The sequence below is a fragment of the Topomyia yanbarensis genome, chromosome 2 (genome assembly GCF_030247195.1).
Source record: "Topomyia yanbarensis strain Yona2022 chromosome 2, ASM3024719v1, whole genome shotgun sequence".
In the NCBI taxonomy this organism is placed as follows: domain Eukaryota; kingdom Metazoa; phylum Arthropoda; class Insecta; order Diptera; family Culicidae; genus Topomyia; species Topomyia yanbarensis.
The window spans coordinates 411,369,034-411,384,979 of record NC_080671.1 but is presented as its reverse complement, the minus strand read 5'-3'; the positions used below and the strand labels follow the sequence as shown (position 1 = coordinate 411,384,979).

The following is a 15,946-nucleotide window of genomic DNA, read 5'->3' as shown; positions in this document are numbered from 1 at the left end:
GAGTTTCGCAATATCACATAGTTGTCGGTCATCAACGAGCTTTGCACTAAGTTGAATCTCGGGTTGAAATGTCACATGAGATTTTTGGTGTTTCTGGAAGCGCCAAAAACTTCTTGACTTATCTCATATTTCTAAGATTAAGGACTTTTTACTTCGGTTTTGTGTCAGAGCTTGCTCGAGCTGGCATATTTGGTGGTCCCTCAAGAGAAGCTTTTGTAATTAATCTCATCTTCCTATAATTTTTGAGAGCAGTAAAAGAAGTCCTCCCATTGGGGATCATCAGAATCACACCCCTCAACCAAGAGAGCATAATGATTTGTCGTGGTGAGTGGCGTAGCTAGGCTTAATATTTCTGCAAAAAAGTACTCAGAGCGCCTTTAAAGGGAATTCTTCAGATTCCTTGGACGGTGTTTGTACGCATGGCATGGTTACGTGGAATTTCCTGCCAAAGGTTACTTGACACGAGTTTGAAAGGATAACCATTTTGTCTCGTCCAGTTTGATTGCCATTCAAAATATCTGCTCGTTAAGGCAAGGAGTCATTGAAATAGATAACTCCGTGCTTCAGTAGATCCACGCATGACAAACTCGAATCGTTGACTGCACCGTCGATCTCAACGTTGTGAGCGGGCATGTAGATACGGTGGTCCTTCATAAAAGGCTTGTCACCAGTGACATAATTTGCTTGCTTTAGTCAGAATAACACAATTCTGAGCTTATCTGGGAGCAGTCCTTTCGAAATCTTAAGAGTATTTAGCCGATTGTCTATGATCCAATAGGATCAGAGTTCAATGTTTATGATTCAAATGGGAAGTCAGTGTCTGATACTAGGAGCAGATCAATCTAGAAATGTACATCAAACGTGCATCGAATTTGAAAAAAGCATTATATTCATCATTATATCTTATTGAGCTGACATTTTGCATAAAGACTTTTTCAAGGTGCTAGTAATTTCGAAGTGTGTCTAGTTATAAAATTCGATGGTCCGTCGTAATACAGAATAAGGCAGAATATACCGTACGGTTGGTGAAGGAACAAATATTCAAATAAAGTCTTCGAATTGTTATGTGATAAAAGCGGGTTGAATTCCCTTTTTAAATCGTCAGCTCAATAAACTGATCTACAAATTCAGTCTTGCAGAAAGATCCGTCGCCTTCATGTACCTAGCGTCAACCTATTTCCCAAAGTCTTCCATCCGCAACGTTTAAACACCTGAATTTGAATGATGTTGGAGACAAATCTGCATCGAGCTTATATTTAAAATTCAACAGAACTATAGTGTTTTGGCGCTTCATACGGATGATATTACTTTCCGGTTAGATTGGTTAGACAAATGCCGCAAAGAGCGCATGACTGAAATTCCGCCAAGGGTGCCCGAAGGCCATGCTACGGCTCTGGATATGTGTAAGTGTAAATTAAAATTCCTGGATAATAGCTGGTGGCTATTTGAAAACACCCTTTGTTAACGGGCTGTATGACCGACAGCTCAGCGAAAATGTGTTTGTAGATTACTGATACTACAAATGTTGCACAACTAAGTACCGATTACTCCATTCTTTTAAGTTTCGTTATATTAATTTCCGTTTGAAGAAATAATGCCGATAAGTCTCATTTTCAATACAAATTATATCCATCTCATACAACCGACCTCTGTATGATATAACTCCGGACCAAAGATAAACCATTTAACATCATCAACATATACGTAATCTAACTAACACTCAACCGTGTACGAAGAAGTATCTGGTATACGTACCCGCTCGAGAAGTAGAGATTAATGGTGTAGTTTCCGGCAGGGGCTTTAATTGCGAAGTATGGGCTTGGCTCCTTCAAGAACCCTTTGCTTCAGTCAGTGAAAATTCTGCTTTGCAAGCAATTGGGTTCAGCAAAAATTCGAGAAGTATAAGAAAACAACTTATTTTCCATCAGCCTCATGTCGAGCCTTTCGCGGGAACTAGTCAGCTAGGGTATCTTCTTTTACACGAGACTTATACTGCGGGGCTTGAATTGCCGTCGTTGCAAATAATTGGGCCTACAGCTATTTATTGTATATCCTAGGCACGGTGTGGAAAATCCGGAGATTATCATGAACAATGGAGAGACTCGACATATCCCGCATATAAATTATGCAGGGAAAATTGAATAATTCTTTTAAGGAACTCTCAGAAATGAAATGCTAAATAGGGCCAAGACTAATTTCCACGCTCCCGTGTCCACTAAAGTGCGAGAGTCTGACTTTCTCATTGTGGGACGATATTCTAATGCGCCTATAAATTTTCGAAACAGAAAACTCATTTTCTCTCCAAAGTTTCATCGTGAAGGCCCGAGAGTTTCCCTCGAAAACTGCTAGTAAAGGGTGAACACGAAATTATTGCGACACCGAAAATGTCATGCCAATTTTCTTATAATGTTTAAAATCAAACCAAAATTTTAGGGTAGCTATATACATATATTTACTTCAAAAATCAAAAGAAAAGTTAATCGATGGAGCCTTGAGTGTAAAATTGAACGCATTTTCGCTTGATGCCCTCCATCAAAGTCTTTACAGTGTCATCCGGTACCAGTTTCTCAGTTTTTTTTTCATTTTCTTAACATGTCCTTCTCGTCTTTGACTGTCTTCTTACTCTTCCGAAGCTCCCGCTTCATCATTGCCCAGTACTGCTCCACCGGGCGCAGCTCCGGACAGTTTGGCGGATTCATGTCCTTTGGAACAAAATGGACAGAATTGGCCTCATACCACTCCAGGACACTTTTAGAATAGTGGCATGATGCCAAATCTGGCCAAAATAGCGGAGCTTCGTTGTGCTGCTGCAAGAACGGCAAAAGGCGCTTCTTGAGGCACTCAGATTTGTAGATCTCGCCATTTACTGTGCCCTTTGTCACGAAAGGCTCACTCCTCAGTCCGCAAGAGCAGATGGCCTGCCAAATGAGATATTTGGAGGCGAACTTCGACATTTTCTTCTTCTTAAATTTGTCGTCCACATAGAACTTGCTCTTGCCGGTGAAAAACTCCAACCCCGGAATTTGCTTAAAATCGGCTTTTATATACGCTCATCGCGGTTTGGGAAGTTCTGTACCTTGTATGTATGTAGTCCAGCTCTCTTCTTTGCATTCTGGACGTAGCTCTGCGACATGCCGATCTTTTTAGCCAAATCACGGCTTGAGACGTTGGGATTTGGTTTAATCATCCGCTTCACCTTTTTCTCTGTCTTTTTGTTCTCCGGTCCCGGTTTTCTTCCAGCTCCTTTGCCGTGGTCCAACGTCAACCGCTTCTGGAACCGCTTCAACACTCTGGAGACGGTTGAATGGTAAATGTTCAACATTTTTCCCAACTACCGGTGCGACAGGTCAGGAAATTCCAGGTGTTTGGAAAGAATTTGTTCTCTCGACTCGAGTTGGTTCACCTCCATTTTCGTTAAATCGAAAAACACGACTTCGAGTTTGACAGCATGTAAACAATACACATCAATGAGAAAGTGTGCAAAATTTGGTTGATTTTTACCCAATGCTAAAAAAGTTATGCCCTGTTGAATGTGTCGCAATAATTTCGTGTTCGCCCTTTACAAAACCGAAGTAAGTGGGTACTGGTCTCGGAAATCCTTGAAACTAGCAGGAATTTCCTCATCGGACATCCAAAACCTCAAGTATCCCTATATTTCAGTCCCTATATTTTTCCCAGGTTTTACACAATGCATTTGCATTGTGTAGAACCTGGTTAATTTCAGACGTAGATCTTCTACAATTTTAATATTATTTGCTAGACCGAGAAAGAACTATGGAGCAACGTCTTTCGGGATTAAAATATGCTATTCTATCAATCGGATTTACCTCTGCTCGGCACCAGGTACTGAAGTTGTTATATGTCGAGTCCGAATCAAAGGCCAAGAATTATTGGTATTATTTCGATATACATCTCATCTCAGCTGGTTCTGGAAGACTTCAACTCCCACGGTATGCCGTTGGGTTATCTTACCGATGGTAACCGATATATCTTACTGAATGATATTTGCGACAATTTCAATATAGCGATCTTGAATACGATAGAAATGACACGAGTTTCTACTTCACCAGCGTGTTAGATTTATTGCTGTGCTCGACCTTGCTACAATTAGTGTGCCCGTTGATTGAAAGAGACGAAACGAGTGCCCGGCGCGAATAACCGTGGATGGTCTCCCACTCCGTGGTGGGCAAAGATAACTCAGAATTGTACGCGAAATGGTCCTATAAGGACTTTTTAAGCGCCGGATCGCCCGAATTTTTCCAACTATACGCGACGTTAGAAACGCAAATAAAAAACTCGATCCACATTCCAACAATTGAAGTTTCGCGACAAAATGATAGTACTGAATATAAACGTAATGATTGTTCCTTAAAAACAAATTTATCTGACAGCCAAGATGCTCGCGCTAAGTACACTCAGGTTTTTTTTTACGCGGGGGATACGAGCCGCGTAAATGAAAACCGCGTAAATGAAAACCGCGTAAATTTCAAAATCCGCGTAAATGAAAACCGCGTAAATTTCAAAATCCGCGTAAATGAAAACCGCGTAAATTTCAAAATCCGCGTAAATGAAGACCACTTAAATTTAAGAATCCGCGATAAAGGGAACCTCATTGATGGGTACCGCGTAAATTCCAAAATCCGCGTAAATGAAAACCGCGTAAATTTCAAAAACCGCGTAAATGAAAACCGCGTAAATTTCAAAATCCGCGTAAATGAAAACCGCATAAATTTCAAAATCCGCGTAAATGAAAACCGTGTAAATTTCAAAATCCGCGTAAAAAAAACCGCGTAAAAAAATACCGCGCAAAAAAACCGCGTAAAAAAAACTTGAGTGTATTGTAGTGCGCATATCACTGCAACGTTTGTCTGATGATGACAGCTAAGCATCGTTTCTATGCTAGTTACACGGTGCTACAAAATAAAAAAAATAATGTGCTTTTAAAGTGGTACGTTAAAGCTAGTAGATCTCGTCAAATACAACACAAAACCACGTTTGATCAATTTAATATACCCTCAAAATCTTGATTCATAGCAAAAATTTGGATTTTGGAAAGAAGAAGAAATTACCTTTCCAACGGAATGTTATGTTATGTTCTTTTGTTACAAGTACTGTGAGGTTTCAGGACAACAATACGAAAATAACCATTATTTTGCGATTTTTTCATTAAAAATATGAAAATTACTCTTCCTTTTGTCTTAGAAAGCATCTTTGTTTAAATAAATTTAGAGAGAAAATTTAATTCCGCTCAAAATCGGTTGAAAAATTGCAGTTATTATTTTTGCCTTTAACTATAGAAAGGTATTGAAATTGCTCTGAAAACCGACTCTTTGACGGAGGACCGGAAAGCCGAGTGACATATACCATTCGATTCAGTTCGTCGAGTTCGGCAAATGTCTGTGTGTGTATGTGTGTGTATGTATGCAACGTTCCCATAGGCTGCTATTGAATTTCTAATGGATCCGGCTTCCCGTTCCGGAACTACAGGGTAATGAGTAGGGGAGCCCGGGGCTAGTTGGCGGTTGGGGTAAGTTGGCGGAATTCCTTTTTCTTTGTTTCTAATAGACATATAGCGCTGCCTCTTCTTGTGTATCTCAAGTTATGTGAAACCCGTTATCCAATGTGGTTTTGTTGCAAAATTATTTGTTTGGTGAAAGTTGTGGGTGATATTGTGTTTTCGAACATACCAAGTAAATTTGCTAAATTTTAAATACTTTGCGTTATTTAGGGTGATTTTCAATCTATTCAATGATTCTATTTTTCGATAGCGCGTGAAAAGAGCTTTCAGTATTCCGTATAGATATTAAATAAAAGATATTTTGCCTTTCTCATATAGAAAGGTTATGCAATCACTCTGAAAAACGTCAACCTAATCCCAGCCGGAGTGTCATATCCCATTCGATTCAGTTCGTCGAGATCGGAAAAAGTCTGTATGTGTGTGTATGTATGTGCGTATGTGTCAAATAATGTCACTCATTTTTCTCAGAGATGGCTGGACCGATTTGCCCAAACTTAGTCTGAAATGAAAGGTGCAACCTTCCCATCGGCTGCTATTGAATTTTGGAAAGATCGGTATTCTGGTTCCGGAATTACGGGTTTAAGAGTTTAAGAGTGCGACCACACAGAAATTTCTCATATAAACTATAGGAAAAATTAAAAATAGAATTTTTATTTTTGATGCTTAATGTCTTTAAGGTGCATGAAACGTCAAGATTTGATGCAAACTCAAAAAAAAATTTGACGATAATTCACTTTTTTGGATTTTTGCCTTTCTACTTACTCTGTTGTTTCATCGCAACGTGTTTACACTTCCATGGACATCACTTAGTTTTTGATAGAGCGTGGCTAAAGTAGTAGATAGTGGCAACATTAAGTTTCGCGCGAGAGTAAAATCCAAGAGACGAAATGGAAGCGAACATTGACAGATACTTTCTTGACTGAAAATGTGTGGTTTAGTAACAATTGGCATTCGCTTGAAAGAAACCACCAAATCACGACATGTTATTGTATTGCAGCAAATTAAAATAGGATTTAATTAACCAGCTTTTCAATAATTCCAGTTTTGATCAGTTGGTGCTCTGTTTGGTTTTTTGTGTATCATCTTTTATTATTTTTATTCTTTTGTGCACCAATCATTTCTAAAGTTTGTCAATTACACTCGAATACTTTACCAAAGGTCAACACTTGGGTGTCGTCAAGAAATTCTCAGCAAAAAGTAACGCGATTCAGTGCGTGATACCACTCTTTACATTGGGCTCATGACAATTTAGATGAGAAAATGAAAATAGAATCAGGCAATAATATTTTATTTCATTAATCCTAATACAAGAAGAAACAATCCGAAGCTTATTTGGTCCAGCCCTAACCTTAACCAGCACCTGAACGGACGTTTTTGCAATACGGAGCCTGCATCCGGCGCACTGCACAGAAGTTTCAATAGTTAATCACCACGCGTCCACTTTATCTTCGATTGCATGCACACCAAAAAATAATGAAATTTAAACGACATGTAAATCAATACGAATGTAAACATACAACGATTGAATCGAAAATTTCATTGAAAATTACGTTAAAATCAATTGGAGCACCAAACAGCATACAATTTTACACTTTCATTCGTGTAATATTACATGTCATTCATTTTACAGCAGTTTTCGAGTAAAAATACATAAGAAGCGCATTGGTTTTCCGTTTAAAGAAACTGTAATTTTCAATCCACGTGTAAAATTATAATAAAATTCGTTGAAGAAAGCACGACAAGTCGTGTGTGTTTGTGGTGGAACTTAATTTTACATTTATATTCATGCTCCAAATATGTGCATGAAAATAAACTTAAAATTACAAAATATTTTTTTCTGTGTGCAAACGCCTGCTAGTTGGTGTATATGTTCATTAGACTGCCTAGAAAAATGATGAATTTTTGAAAACTCAATCGGCCCACCCCTCAATCGATTTCTAGTCCCACCAAGAGTACTTACACCAAATTATAAGCAAATCGGACAAGTCTAACTACCGAAGCAACGTAGCTGAAGTTTGTATGGGATATTTCAACAATTTAAATGGAGAAAATTGGATTTGGATTTTGCTGAATAGTATGTTTACAAGAATTGTATTAAATAAGGGACCATTCATAAATTATGTAACGCAAAAATTGCCCAAAATTGACTCCCCCTCCCCCCATGTAACAAATTGTCACAAATTTCTCCAGCCCCCCTCCTCTATTACGTAACAAATTCCTTGAAAAATTTTTTTTCTTCGGTGAAAAAAGGTTACATAACGGTCTAACATACTCCCCATCCCCCATGCAGAAGACACCAAATTTCTATCTCTCTCCGTTAAAAAGTTAGTGTTGGCGCCCTCTGTCCGGTAACTCGTGGAACTAAAATTTTCTTATTAAAACCTGACTCGTATTATTTACTATAATTCATCTGAACATACCATTGAGCTAAACCAAACGATTATTTCACAAAAATGTTTAGTTCGTGCGAATCGAGTACTGATATACAACCGTGCACTGTTAGGTCCCATGCAAAACTGGCGCAGACATCACTTCGTTAAAAGTTTAATAACTTTTTTTTAACAAAGCCGGATCAACTAGCAGTCTTCGACAAAGTTGAAGAAAATTAAATTATCTTTCTTATTTTCACTTATAGTGATAATACGATGCATACAGTGCCACCTAGCGGTGAAAATGCGAGCATGTGGGTTTTCTCCATGTAAATTGTTGAAATATCCCATACAAACTTCAGGCACGTTGGTCCGGTAGCTAGACTTGTATGATTTGCTTCAAAGTACTCCTGGTGGGGCTAAGAATCGACTCAGGGGTGGGCCATTTTTTTCTTGTCGCTCCAATGTTCATACTATGCAGCATTTCGACTTCAAAATCGAATCAATGACGTACCACAGTTTTAGTATTAAATGATTCGGACAAATCAACTGCTCGGCGTACAGAAATGCACTACGAACTTTCCACATAGGAAGCTTCAGAGAAACAGAGAGTAGCAGACCATAAAACTTCTTTTTGACCAAAACTTTGTAGTCGTGTTCGGTTTATGAACCTTTTTTTTGGCAATCATACACCCAAAACAAAAATCTCTTGCAATGATTGCCGGCGACTATCACTTGCAAATAATGTTAGCATCACTTGCAATTTTGCAGTTAAACCCGCTTGCAATTGTTGCAAGCATATAAAATCACTTCATCTCTCGCTATACGTACATACGTTTCTTCAAAACACTGTCGAAGGATTACCACCACATTCACATGCCTATGCTGGTTGGTACAGCAACGCATGGCGAGTTTTTATTTTCCGTCTACTTTATATTCATTCCTCACCAACATCATCAAACACAGTTTTGTGGTTTATTCATTACACATGAGACGGCATCAAATTGCGGATGTGACAGTTGTACGAGTTTTAACGTCCTGTCCTTATGTGTAAGGACAGATCAGTGCTTATAGTTAGCGCTATGATGCGCAAGGACTTGAGTTCAAATCTGGCTGCTTGTTTTACTTTTTTCATTAATCGTGAAATCATCTGTTTATATATGACTTTTATCCACTTATTACTATCTGGTAGTATGGTTGGGTGGATAAAGTATTGCTTAGCGATCTGTTTGTGCGGGGTTCACTTTTCAATGCCCAACAGTCTTTTTTTCTAACGCATATTGGTCACCAATACACATACATCGCTAATACATAGGCAAAATTCGGTTTTTCTGTTTCTTGCATTGCATGCAAGGAAGCTTCTTGCAATTTTCGCACATTACCAGAACGCTTGCAATTTTCGCTCGTATTTATTGCATTAATGTAAGCGAATCTTACCGGGTACGTTTTGGGTGTACTATTTTGAGTCACGACCAATTTTTTAATCAACCGTATTGGTTTTTGCATGCATTATTCGCAAAAAAGTATTGATCGTGAACCGTCGTTTGAACAGTAAAACTATCCGAAAACGAGTTAAAGATAATAATTAATATGCCCCGCAACAGAAATATTGACTGAAAGGAAAGTTGATATTAATAACATTCAGCGATAGCGTGTCTACGGTTATTCAATCCTAGTTTAAATTTTATCTTGAGAGAGATTGCTTTCCCTTTAATCTTCGTGCATTATTTGTATTCTATTCCTAGCTGTAAATTAACATTGAGTTGAAGATATTGGAACTCATTGGTTACACTCTTTTAAAAAGGGAGAATCTTAATTACAACTCTGCCACTTTCAACCACGTGTTTAGGTTGTTTGGCAAACCGAAACTTTGTCGCATATCATATCAGTGCTGAATTGGAACTGAAACATGAAAAAGATGATTTCCGTTAGCCTAAGCTCCATTTTCACCTTCAGAAAATGTCCCATCTTATGATGAATCGGTCTCATAGCACAACATTTAAAGTCAGTGATCACGGTATTGGATCGAAGTAGCCTTTTTGCCAACTTCATTCATAGTGGCAAAAATAGAGAAAATGTTTCCTTTGTTCATGAGACAATGACTACGTGATCTGAAGGCTACCAATTGTCATTCATATGGCTCGTTTGCGGCTCTGACTCAGGCAGAAGTAGAAAGTAGACTATATCATTGAGTTAACATCACATTGCACCTTAGTGTAGTTCGCAGTAAGAAATATAGCCAATTTGATAATTTTTATTTATCCCGTGCTGTTTTAACAATATTTTGCAAAGTTGAGCACCTCACTGTAAACTACTATGAGTCTTAATTTTACTTTTACAGATCATTGCTATAAAATTTCATCGATCGTATGGCATTTTTATTTTTGACAGTGCACTACACCGGTGTAGTTGGTGCTGCACACATTCCAGCTTGGATGTAATCAGTTTATCACCACACCAGTGCAGAATCAGGAAAAAAGTAAAACGCTATTAGTAAGTGATCGTTTGCAGTGATGCGACAAAGTCTAAATGCAATCCATGCATTTACTAAGTTATAGCTAGTATACTTTCCACAGATAACAATGGTTTTACCAAATGTTCTCGCTAGGGTGCAATGTAACATTAAACAATCTTCTAAAAAATACAACATATGCTTATAATTCTTTTTAAGATGATTATCTTGGTTTTAAAATAGTAATGTTGAGTAGTTTGCACATTTTAGAAAGGCATGCAATTACAATATTAGATTAAGATTAAGATATGATTTATCCTGCTATTCCGAACTATTTCGCAGCATATTTGAAAAAAAAAAAACAATGTACGTATTTGTCCCTTTTGTTTCATTATTTAGTAACTTTTACTTCCAAGCGCTGCATTAATCTAAATAACCGATTATCTTTAAAAGCAAACTCCCCCAACCACCCCACTTACCTGAGCGTATCGTTGAGGGCAGCGAATCTTTGTCGCAAGAGGTGCATCAAAAACGTTCCGGAACCCACGGTCAGCTCAAAATTGTGCATAAAGATAACATAGGCTACTTGCCGTTGCAAGGTGAAACGATCAACATTCAAAAATGATATAAAGACACGATAGTATCCGGCAGTAATACCGGCGGCTATGGCAACCACTATCGCGATTGCCACCATCAACTGACGATGATGTTTGGCATGATGTACTTTCGTGCCGAGTCGCGCCAGGACTAGATCGACTTCATATTGAGCCTTGAGGATTGTTCCGATTTTATCTCGCACCAAATAGAACATCAGCATCCCATGCACCGCCAGCAGATAGAACATCAGCGTGTACAGGTCTTCGATACCGTCCAGGATCACTGATTTGTATCGACTTGGAAACGGGTTCAGATACATCCAAACGTAGGCGATGTAGGTGTACAGAGCTCCAAACGCGAACAGATACAGCCACGCAAGCAAGCGGGACTCCCGAGCAGGACTTCGATTGAACGGGCTCACAGCCAAACCGAACAGTTTCAACGGATAGTAGAGAGGACGGATGGACTGGTATATGTCCGTTACGGTGAACCACCACATTGTTGCAGTGTGTCCTTTGACGCTTCTATCGGCACTAATGAATTGCTTTCGGCAGGTAATCTGATAAAACGCATCGCATCTATTACGGAGTGGTATCCGAACACGAAGAAAATGTGTGGAAATATAGCCGAATATTTCAACCGAACTTCGTTTCTACCGTGTTCGGTGTTTGTTTTGAAAAGGGAAACAAAATCTACAACATTTTTTTCCACAGTGCACAATTCGCATTCTAGAGGTTATCAGGTCCCACAAGCATTAGGTTAAATACACATTGGTGAAATGATCGACATCTGATAGCAGCGTGTCAAAATATTTTCGTGTTCAAATTTCTTGGTTTGTGAGTTTAACGTAAAACATTTACGTACCGTAAATGGCCAGCAAGAGTTTTGCTTAATGAAACAATTTTTTGTTCCCGCATGTCAACTTGGAATTAATTTCGAACCGACATTTTTGCGCCTATACGAACACTACAGACGGTTTTGAACAGTTTTTTCAGTTTCAGTGGTACATTCGTTAACAGTTTGTCTTATTCAGGCCTTCAAGCTCGACGGAAGGGTAAGTCAGAATGGGCTATGGAGAGGGATACGGGAGAGGACTACTACGGGGTCCAGGTGTATTTTGTGTATTTCGGAGACCCGCATGTTTACTTAAAATTAAAACATGTGAGGTGGAGATGGAAGAAAAATATACGGTACTCAAACGATAAAAAACAGTTATGGTAATACTCTTATATACATTTGCTTTTTTAAATAATTTAGCGAAATTGAAAAAAAAAATACAATTTGAACTAATTTTGTAAATAATTTCAACTTTATACTGGCAAGTTTCATTCGTTAAAACGAAGGTTACGGTCATCTCCTCTCAGATGTTTTGCGATGTGCAAAATATTGCTAGATTAAATTTACAAAAGTACAGAAAGAAAATTTGTATATTTTGTAACTATAAAATACGCGTAAACAGGGCAATAGAGAGGAAAAACGGGCCCTGGGAGATACTGCATAACGACACGCTCAGCCATTGTAGAATAGGTTAAGCTATCTATTGGGAAAATAGTTCTCTGTTATCACATATCTATCTGTTATCAAAATCTACTCGAAAATTGTGAAAATTATCATCTCAGTCAAGACCGTCAATATGGTGCACCAACCGAACAGTTAAATGATGAAAATTGTTAAATATAGCTCCGCAACAGATTTATTTCATTATCATTCGTGTTGAGATGTGTAGAGCTAACGGAGCATCTCCTCAAATGGCTGTACAATACCAAGAAGGAAATATTTGGGAGCTATATCTGCTGGTGGATGAATAAGTTTGTATTTTATGATGGTTAGAAAGTAGTAAATACAACGAAAAACAGGATTTCGAGCCAGTTCGAGATTGGTTACCGGCAATTTCATGCAATGAGCCGCAAATCTTGAACTGGAAGTTTTATGATTTTGGTCGGTTTCTATTAGTCAACCTTATTGGATAACCGGAGACTAGATCACAACATCGAGAAAGAAGGTGATTATTAGGACGCAGTCGGCTCCGTGGATTGACTGTCATAATTAGTTAGTAAAGCTCCGTGCTAGTATTGATTGCGGATTAGTAGCTTCTTTTGCTTCTGATACTGGGTGGTTTCCTGGTCGGTAGCGAGGGCACTTTTTAGGAGAGCCTTCGTTGCTAACTGCTTTCGGCGAGCTTTTTATCCGGTTGACTGTCTGTTTGGTACGGACTATGGTACGATAAATACTCTGGTACTGCCGATTCTGGCTGGTAGCACAACGACGGTCAAAGTAATTGGAGATGGGCAAACCGATTCAGTTCGATGAGTGAACCGTATTCGATTCACTCACTAAAATGAATCGACTCTTTGGATCGATTCAGTGACTCATACTTTGAAAAAATGATTGCTTAAGATAAAGCGAGAAAAATCCAGAATACTTAACATTTTCCACAATCTGTAAGATTATCTTGACTTAAGCGCAATTTTTTAAAATGGCGTAGACGTTTCCACGCGCATAATTTTAATTTTTTGTTCGACTACCCTATTTTATACAATAAAACTATCTTAGAACGAGTTACAGGGAATGGACAAATCTTCACAAAAAATATACACTGAAAAAAATACTGTGACATTTTTTACAAAAACTAAAATTTACGCTTAAAATTTGAATTTATGTTAAAAATATCTTCCAGAATACGATAGTTTTCGAAATAATTGAAATTTTACTCCAACAAAAACAATTAATTCGTGTAATTATGTCCTTTTTAAAAAGCTATTCGCGCTTTCAATAAAAAGTTTTCCTAACAACTTTCGACATATTTTTATAATTAATTATTGCTTTTACAATTTTATTTTTGAATATGATTCTAAACGCTATTTTAAAACAAAATGCTCACAACAAAAATATTTTGAAATGTAATAGTTCTCGATATATTTTAATCTTTGTTTGAACAACTTAATTACTTTGTTTTATTACGACCTTTTCATAAGTTTTTCGTGTTTCTCCAGCAACAACAATAGGTTTTTCAAAAAGCCCATAACATTTTCTGTAACTTTCTCTTTGACATCAAGGCGATTTTGTAAACCATTTTGTGTTGTTAAAACAAAATTTAAAATATCTCGGGAACTATTATATTTCAAATTTTTTTTGGTATGAGCATTTTGATTTAAAATGGCGTTTAAAATCAAATTCAAAAATAAAATTGTATTTTTGACTGAAAACATTTATAAAAATATGTCAAAAGTCAAAAGGAAAACTTTTTATTGGTAGCTTCTTCATGATCCAAATACACTGAAAACGTTTCTTTTTACAATTATTTACAATTATTTATTTATTTATTAATAATCTGACCTAGTTGATCTTAATGAATATGGGGAGATAGGGAAAAGCCACTTTGAGTGAAACATTAACTCTTCTCAAAATGGTATAAAAAGCCCATATCTTTGCAGTCGAATACATAATACAGAACTTAACAATAAATAATAACTTAACCCTCCGGAAGTCGCGCTTATGGCCCACTGAACGAGCAGCCGCTGGTGCCCTAAGACGATTTCGCTAGATTTTCAGAGCAGCGTGCACTCAGTGCACTAGCGCGACTGCCGGAAGGTTAAGAATACAAAGAAAAAACTACAAGGGGTAGCCCTATGGGGTTGCACGAACTGTAGACGTAGGACTATACTACTTAATGTAAAATATTTATTTTCTTAGTACTTAGTGTGTTAAAAAAAACACCCGGGCGGGAAGAAAAATCAAATTTTAGACAATATAATCACATCTCATGTATAGAACAAGCTTTCTAGTTGCTCTCAAACAGATCCTAAAAGTTCAAACACCCATGGATAACCCCAAGTTTGTAGATGTGTTTCGATGCCACAGGATTGTAAAATGGTTAAAGTTGGACAGAGAATGCGCAAAATTCACAAACGAAAAAAGTAGTTTTTTTCCACACCGTATGTCAGATCTTCATAAAAATAAATCAGCGTATGTAGAATGTTGTTACACTACTGCTTTTTTCGTTTGCGAATTTTACCCTTTCTCTGTCCAACCTTAATATTACGTCATGAAAATTCAATTCTTCCGTGACAATTTTTTTGCCTGCAAAATGCCCTGTGTGTATGCATAGCTCATGATTTGTTGGGATATTAGCATTGATCGGAAAATGCTTTCCAACGCTGCGCATTGCATACATACAGGACATTTTGCAGGTCACCAGAAGCTGTTCATTTTACCACCGCCATATGTACATTTTACCCACTCGCTCTATAAACATGTCTCATTTTTGGACATGTTTAAAAATCAAGAATCATGTTTGAAAAAATGTGTTTATGACGAAGTATTTTTACCAGATATGTACAAAACATGTCTAACAAGAAACATAATGTGATTGTAATATCTCATTCACTTATTAGTTAGAAAATAATGACATTGCTTAACGTGTTCATTTTACCGCCAGTTCCCCTACCTACCAACACCTTCGCCCCAAACATTGAACCCAAGCGTACAATGCAAAATGAGTCAACGCTGATGGTGATGATGGGTAGAGCGAAAGAGACAACTAGTACCACCACGACACTATTAGCGCATTTCACCAAAATTCCACGCGGCCTTTCCCGGCCGCGCTTAGCCCATCTGTCATAATATCGTGACTTTGCATAGCGAAGGGCTGAATGATTTTGTTCCAAAAAATAGCCCTGCGTTATGCAACACTTTGTGCAGGTTGATTATACCAGTTGCAAGTGGGGCCAAATCCACCAAGTTCCGTAAAATTCCTTTTAAATTACAGAATTGATAAAATTGCTTAGATGAGCTAAACTAATTAATCAAATCCTGTTTTAAAAACTGTCCTTGCGTTTAAACCAAAATGGGAAGCTTATTACTACCACTATATTACTTAATTTCAAGCGGAAATAGCAAATACATGTGCTAGTTAAACCAAAAATTTACTGGCAACATTACAGTGGCATTTATGAAGCAGTTGGAGCGGTCGCCTGTTGGACGCAAGGATGCAAAATGCCTACCTTTTCT

At 37.8% G+C, this 15,946-nt stretch overlaps 1 protein-coding gene across 5 annotated transcripts in view; it reads right to left on the bottom strand.

Moving 5' to 3' along the window:
- Window positions 1-15,946, bottom strand: part of LOC131685071 (putative gustatory receptor 2a) — a 210,766-nt gene that overhangs the window by 189,413 nt on the left and 5,407 nt on the right. The window contains exon 1 of one of the 5 annotated variants that reach the window (XM_058968489.1): window positions 10,819-11,435. The exons of the other annotated variants lie outside the window; for them this stretch is intronic. Coding sequence (XP_058824472.1) covers window positions 10,819-11,435 — 617 coding nt within the window. Of the gene's footprint in view, window positions 1-10,818; window positions 11,436-15,946 lie in introns of those variants that run through there. 5 annotated transcript variants of the gene reach the window in all.